This window comes from Trachemys scripta, chromosome 8, assembly GCF_013100865.1.
Source record: "Trachemys scripta elegans isolate TJP31775 chromosome 8, CAS_Tse_1.0, whole genome shotgun sequence".
Classification (NCBI taxonomy): domain Eukaryota; kingdom Metazoa; phylum Chordata; order Testudines; family Emydidae; genus Trachemys; species Trachemys scripta.
This window is the reverse complement of record NC_048305.1, coordinates 52147029-52154570: the sequence shown is the minus strand read 5'-3', so window position 1 is coordinate 52154570 and position 7542 is coordinate 52147029. Positions and strand designations below refer to the sequence as shown.

Here is a 7542-nt window from a genome sequence, read left to right as displayed (position 1 = left end):
TGGATACCCAAGATAGAGCCCACACGCGTCAGATGTGCCTTAAAGTCTTCAGACACCGAGGGAGAGGAAGATTCAGGCACAGTAAGTTTATTCGGGTAGGAGGAGATGATCTGCTGCGCCAATGATGGGTCCTGTTCTTTCACTACAGGATCCAGTTCGAACAGCCCCAGAGGTCCAGGGGAAACAGGCTCAGAAGTCACTTGCAGCTGAGATGACTTGTGAGTGGAAGCTACCATCAGGACCCGTGATCTCGCTCTAGAGCAGGTCAAGGAGTGAGATCTCAGGGACTCATTAGCATCCCAAGGAGGCCAGTAGGCATATGGATAAGACATTGCTGGCCAGCAGGCACTGGACCAAGAGCCCGTCCTGACTGTGGGACACATGCCAATCTCAGCATCAATGGTGATCCAAATGCAATCTCTGGTGCCTGTGTGACAATGAGGGGGAGGACAACCCCAAGCAGGATCTTGAGGATTCCTGGAGGTTTTCTGGTGACAATGTGGGAGCCAGCCCCAACAGGGCAAATGGTCAGACTCATCTGAAGCCCATACAGGGGCAGCATCTATGCCAAAGAGGAACAGGGGATCAGCACACCAGTGGTTCTGAATGAGACACACTTCTACCCAGTACCAAGGCAAAGGGCCGTATTGAACTCTAAGGGATCTGCTACCAAGATGACTGTCCCAAAATACACACCAGTGTCAAGGGGGCTTTTGGTGTCAGGCCCCATGTTGGCCTCCACTCCACAATCTGAGGCCTGGGAGGTGTGAACTATGGTACCAATGAACTTGGCAGCTCTGCAATACAGCTGGAAGGTGCCAAGGGCACAATGGAGGGTGATGCAGTAGAAGGCATGGCACCAACGCACTCGAACCAGTGGAGGGTCTGGGACTGAGGGGCAAATCACGTCTGTTGCCACCGGCATGCAGTCAGTCAGTGCTGGTGCAGACTTCATCAGTACCAGACTTTATAGATGGCCCACAGCTTGAACCTGAGTCAATGGTACAGGCTTTCACTGATCTCAGCATGGTACCAGTTTGACAGATCTGCTTCATCCCATGTACTGGAGGGAGTACAGTATCAGTGACCACTCCTCTTAGAAGATGAGGAGTTTCCCCAAACCGTGAAATGGTCCCAATTAGTTTTATGGGACCAATTCCTCACCCTACCAGAGAAGGGTGAACGACCGCTCTTCCTCTTGGGGGAAACCCAATGTGCAACGACATCACTTGCTGAATCTGAAGGTGACTACCACTGGGACAAGGGCCTCTGTGCCTCATGGCCTGATCTAGCAGGTGCTGCTTCAGCTGCAACACTCTTGCCACCTGAGTCCTCTTTGTGAGCAACTTGCAGATGGGGCACTTCTCTTTAATGTGTCCTTCACTGAGACACAATAAGCACCTCATGTGGGCGTCACTGTTGGGAGATGGCACCACACAATGGCAGTGCTTGAACCCTAGTGAGGGCATCACAGACAGCAGCCAACTGCTCTAATACTATACTCACACTGAAATGAAACTAAGGTATTACTAACTACTATATACACACAAGAAAAAGTTCTCAGAAACAGAACAAAAGTGTGAAGCGAAACAGGACAGAGCTCAGACTCTAGCCACAGGGGGTCAGAAGGAACCGAGGGGCTTGAGGCAGTGCTGCCTTTTATAGTCGGGGAGGGGCTAAAGCTGCAATGGCACAAGCGCCATCCCTACAAATATTGCTAGGCAGATCTCTCCGGTTCCAGTACACTGGGGGCATGCACATCTGAGCTGAATACACAGCTGCATCTACTTGAAGAACCACCACCATATTGTAACATTATGTAGATGCGGCAAGACAGTGGGGCACGAGGTAGGCCGTTTTACTGGTTAGCAGTGCTCACCACAGGCTGGATGGCCTAACTTACGATGTGACCAGTAGTTGTACTACCAAGAAAAGGATTATGTGATGGATCCATTGCATTTAAAAAATCCTTACTCACAATAAGTCATAAGTTGCGACGCTCAAGGCAATACCTGTTTGAGGGGAAGTGGTTTAGGGGTGAGTGGAAAGAGGATTTTTTTGTTTGTTTTTAAGATGGTCTGTTTCTAACATGCCAAATGTGACCCATTTCCTTCCTCCACCTTTTGGAGACTGTTTATACGCACAACACAACATTGAAACACAATTCAAACCACTATATTAAAAAGAACAGTCGTTACACAGCAGTACAATAGAAGGAATATAACCATCTCCACCGAAAATAAAAGCAACATTTGTCCTATACACACAGGCATGTCCAAGGAGACCCTATGCTCTAGTTATCAGGAGGATGAGCATCTCTTATGCCAAAGAGAAATGGCACAGGAGAACCAGCCCCTCAAAGAGCATCTGCTTTGTTTCTCCATCTTGTCTGATGCAGTACAAGTGGATTAGACTTCTTTCTTGAGAAACCAGACAGCTTGGGGTTCCTCCTCCTCATGTCTCCAACTTTCTCAGGACAGCGAACCAGTGAAAAAGGCCACTGGAGGTGGCCAAGCGTGCAGCAGCTCCCAATGCTGCGGTAGGCGAGCTGCGAGGGACGTAGAGCTTCTGGGACACCTGGAGCTCAGCAGCTAGGATCAGGGAATTCTGATCCTCAGCCCCTCGGGTAGTGCAGCTGTTACTGCTACTCAGTGGGATAACTTGGGTCCTCAAGAGGTCCTCATTCTTTACCTTCTCTGGAATGACTTCCCCTGCATAGTAAATGAGAAGGGTGAAAGGATGGTCTAATGGTTAGGGCACTGGACTGGGACTCAGAAGAACTGGATTCTCAGCTCTACTACAGACATACTATGCAACCTTGGGTGAGTCACTTATTTTATCCTGTAAAATGGGGATAAATATTTCATTACCTCAAAGGGGTGTTGTGAAGTTAAAATCAATTTATGTTTCAGAGGACAGACACATGGGAGCTAAGAGGGCTTTAGAAAGAACAAGGGCTTCACTGTCTCTCATTTTCCATGGTCTTACATGGAATCCCTTAAATGCCAGGAGATGAGAGTCCATTTAATATTGGGAAATTCTAACATTTGAAACAGACAGGCAAAAATATTTAGGATAAGGGCTGGACAAAGGTAACAGAAGAAAAATATCTGGATAAGACAGGGAAATGAACCAAGAGAGGAATAAACCTCAATTCAAGTTCATCTCCATGAAATACTTATGAATCCACTTCTCTGCACATGGGGCCAGCCTGAAGTATTGCATCAATCCACAGTCACTGTTATTGCCATCTGTCCATTGCACCAAGAAGCCAAGATTCAAGGTCTCCATTTGCATACACCAGTGCCCTAGCCCCAGGATTCCTGAGCCCAGCTTCTGGCTGTAATGGACTTCAGACAATACCAAGAAACATCCACCAGTGCCATTAACATAGTACCAGGATCGCAGCGCTAGGGCCAGCATTCAAACTGGGTAGTGGAATGCACATACTAATACCCCTTCAGTCTTCACACATCCTAAAAAACCACTCAGACAAATCCACAGTACCATTCTGCTTCTCCAAAGATACAGGTGCTGTTGTAAGTGAGGCAGAAACAGCTGGTGCTGTAAGAAGCTGGACCTTGTTAGGAGATATTTTGTTCGGATCAGTCTCCAGGTGGCTAGGCTCAGCTGAGGGCTGGGAACAGCTTAGGGAGACACAAAACTCTTCCAGTGACTTGGACAAAATAGCAGGATCTGATAAATCTCCAAGAGAGGCTGGTGTCTGCAATCAAATATAAAACAGAGCAGAGAGCGAGATTAGTGCACCCACAATTCATCAACTGTCCTGGTCACCATATAGTTAAGCATCCAGACATATCTGGAAAGGAATTCTAGCAACTGCGTTTATTTTTAATTATTGTTTTTGGCCAATTGCACAAGATCAGGGCCAGAGAGCAGCACCTCCTCCACATTCTCCAAGAAGGGAGGCTGCTTATTGCAACATACAAAATTCCATCTCTGCTCATGTCTTAATAAGTTATTAATGGTCTGCTGTAAAAAACCCTCATAATTCTTGAGCTGAGAGAGGCCCCAGGCACAGCAAGACTGACAATGACAGAGTGAGCACAAGGGAGTTTGGACTGAGGTTGAGTATGCTGCTCAGTCAATTTTTAGTTGAATAAAACCTTAGCTTCTAGTTTAATTCACAGATCTGTACTGGGACTGATGTTTGTATTTACTAATTTACTGGAAAAGGGGAGGATAGGAAAAAACTTCAAGAACTTTCTAACTATAAGGATGAGTTAATGCACTTGCAGAGGCTACCGAGGGAGGCTGCAGAATCCCCATCCTTGGAAGCTTTTAAGAACAGGTTAGTAAAGCGTCTGTAAGTGATGGTCTAGGTATACTTAATCCTGCCTCAGCATGGCAGGATGGACTAGATGACCTCGAGATCCCCACATTTCTATGAACTGTAAAATGACAACATTTACAGTAGAAACAAAATTGTTTAAGATAGTTACGGCTAGACATGACTGTGGGGAGCTCCTGAAGTAGTAAACAAACTAGGAAGCATATATATATATGTACACACACACACACATACATACACACATACACACACACACATATACATATATTATAGACAAAGGAAATTCAGCGTTGACAAATGCAAGTTAATGCACATTTGGAAAGAATAATTTGAACTAACTGACATTGCTCGGTTGCAAATTAACCAACCACTTGGGAAAGACATGGCCATTGATGTTAATAGCTCAATGGAAACCTCTGCTCAAATATGCAGCAGTCAACGTATGAGAACAATCCACAGTGAACTGAGATAAAGCACAAAAGATAGAAACCCTCAGGCTCCAGACACAAGCCAACTACTAACTGATGGGGGACTAGGAAGAATCTTCTCCTAAGGGAAGTTTTTTCCATAATTGTCATTTACAGAGTTTCTTGTACCTTCTTCTTAAGTACTTGACTGGGATCACTGTCAGACAAGATCCTGGACTAGATGAACTGTTCTGCTCTAGTAGGGAGATTCCTAGGCTCCTAAAGCCACATGATCAGCTAATAGTTGTGTAGTTATGTCTGAGTCAGTACATGAGGAATTCTGCATTCTCACATCATCCATTCTGATCTCCCCTTCTCTTCTCCCCGCCTCTGCTTGCACAAGCTATGTTGTCTGCTCTTCTCTCATTACCTTAGTGCCACTTTCCTCACCCCAACCTCTTTGCTCTCACAAAGCCTCACCCCATCTCCACCCCAGGAAGGCCCATCTTTCCTACCCCTCATTTCTTCCAGCTCTTCCCTTGATCCTCTCAAATCTGGTTTCTGATACCCCACTAGAACGGTGCTCATCATGGTCACTAACCACCTCTTCCTTGCAGTTAATGAGCTGTAATAATGCACAAAAAACTTGTAGGTATTTGATCATTCCTGATCCCTCTGCTGACATCAACACTAGAACAATCTATGCCCCTCCACTATTCCCTCCTTTTGTCCATCCCAAACTCTGCATTCATAAATGGTCATGTTAACTTATACCATTAGATAGTCATTATTTATTATCACCATCTAAGTATCAGCACTCACTTTGTGCCCCACATGTCCCACAAATGATCCTCCCCAACCTTACTATTAAGAATCCTGACTTCAATCCCCTAACTCATCAAGCAGTAAGAGGCATTGGCAATATTGACTAAGCCGCTTCAAATAAATTCAGCCATAGACGCACTTTTAAAGTTGTTAACATAGAGCCTGCTCCTCCTCCCACTGAAGTTAACTGTAAAACTCCCGCTCAGTTCCCTGATGCAAGATCAGGTTCAGTGTGAACCTACACTGAGTAGATTTTACAGATTTCCCACCTATAACAGAACTGGTCACACCAAGAGTATGCCAGGGGAAAACAAACAGCCAGGGAGTCTCTCTGTGGAAGCTGACAAGCACTCTCCACTATCAGGCCCAAACATTACACTAATATAAAGCTGCTGAGTCTGGAATACTAACTACATTTATATATTATAAAGATTCTTTTCTGGGTTCTTTCATTGCCACATGAAAAGGAAGGGTCAACACTGTTGACTAGAGACACGTAGCGCATACAGGAGATATGTACGCTTCCCCCCAGAGTTCTCTAAGAGAATCTAGATTTACCTGGAACCATTCAACTCACTCCTGCAAATCAGTCTCTATTAGCAGAGACTGCCAATCATACCAAAGCATGGCATAGTTCTCTGATACAAAGATACTGAATTAGGATGAGACATTACATTTTGTTTCACGTTACTTGCTATAATTGGATTAATTTGGGAGGCACTCAGACAAACTGGTGGTGGGCACAAATATAAGAACCTAGACACAGAGGTAGGTAGAGTATCTTAAAACAGTTGTGCCTCATTTGGACTAAAATTTCAATTTAATAAAGAGCAAAAAAAATATTTCCAGGAATATTAAAATAATTTAAAAAACAAAATACGCCACTATACCGGGCCAGAAAATGTGTACTTACCTTCAGCCCCCCGGTGGGCTCCAGGACTTCTCCCAGAACCAGTGTCTCCTCGATTGGGTATTTTGACTTTTCAACTGCTGTCCTTGTCATGTTCACATGATCCAAAAGTGGCCACACATCATCCCAAGTCTCTTCAGCAGCAGCAAAATGCCCTACCTAAGACACCCAGTACAGTGGGCATGGAGAGGAGAAAAAGCGGGAAGGGAAGAAATATATGGAAAATCTGGAAAAAATTGCAACTGAGAGAAATAGCATTAAAGGATCAAATTATTTAACCCTTAATTGAGAGTGGACTTAAACCTCTCATTTTATTTCCAAACAAAAAAAAACTTTTCAGGCACACAAAAACTTGAAGTTGTGTTGGTGTAGGAGGCCAGCAAGATAGGGTTTTGGCCAGGTTTCCCCATTAAATCAGCATATGCGGCCTACTGTGCATCATGCACAAAAATGTTTAAATCCCTTAGGATGTCACCATGGGGCATTTGTCCATTTCCCTCCCTCCACGAAAGATTACAAGTAACCTGTTGCAGCTGCTCTTTGCTTTGCAGGCTCTGATTCCTTCCTTCATGGCTGGAGGTCTGGCTGGAAGATATCACAGTATCCAATTGCAAGGTGTCATGGCCAATACCAGTCTGCTTCTGTAAGATTTGCAGAGGCAACCAATTTTCATCCCAGATGTCTGCGATCACAGACACCGGCTCTAGGTATGGCATCTCCAGATGAGGACTTTCCTTTAAAAAAAAAAAAAAAAAAACACACGCAACTAACTCAAATTGATATTCTATAAGACTATGTGAAGAAACCAGAAACCATTTAATGAAGGGCAGAGAGTGGAACTCATCTTTCCTTATCCTTGTCCACCTTTCCATTTTCTAAATACCTGCAGCCCCCTCTTATTTAGCCTCAAGACTTCAGTGAGGTTTGATAGTTACAGTGGATACCGCTTAATAGCAATCCTAATATTAACAACTTCCAGTTAATAGGAACATATGGCTAGGAACCAATCCCATCCCACTGACTTTAAAGTTCATGAGACTTGGATTTTGGCAACAGGCATGTCGCTTATGGCAACTTTTTGGGATGCC

General features: G+C 44.7%; 1 protein-coding gene across 3 annotated transcripts in view; it reads right to left on the bottom strand.

Annotated features, from left to right (window-relative positions):
• Window positions 1-2165: 2165 nt before the first annotated feature.
• TDRD5 (tudor domain containing 5) overlaps window positions 2166-7542 on the bottom strand; it is a 29576-nt gene continuing 24199 nt past the window's right edge. For all 3 annotated transcript variants that reach the window (XM_034779188.1, XM_034779187.1, XM_034779185.1), the window contains 4 exons: window positions 6979-7188; window positions 6458-6613; window positions 3508-3724; window positions 2166-2711 (listed from right to left, as the gene is read on the bottom strand). In XM_034779188.1, coding sequence (XP_034635079.1) covers window positions 2455-2711; window positions 3508-3724; window positions 6458-6613; window positions 6979-7188 — 840 coding nt within the window. In that variant the 3' untranslated portion in view covers window positions 2166-2454. The remainder of the gene's footprint in view (window positions 2712-3507; window positions 3725-6457; window positions 6614-6978; window positions 7189-7542) is intronic.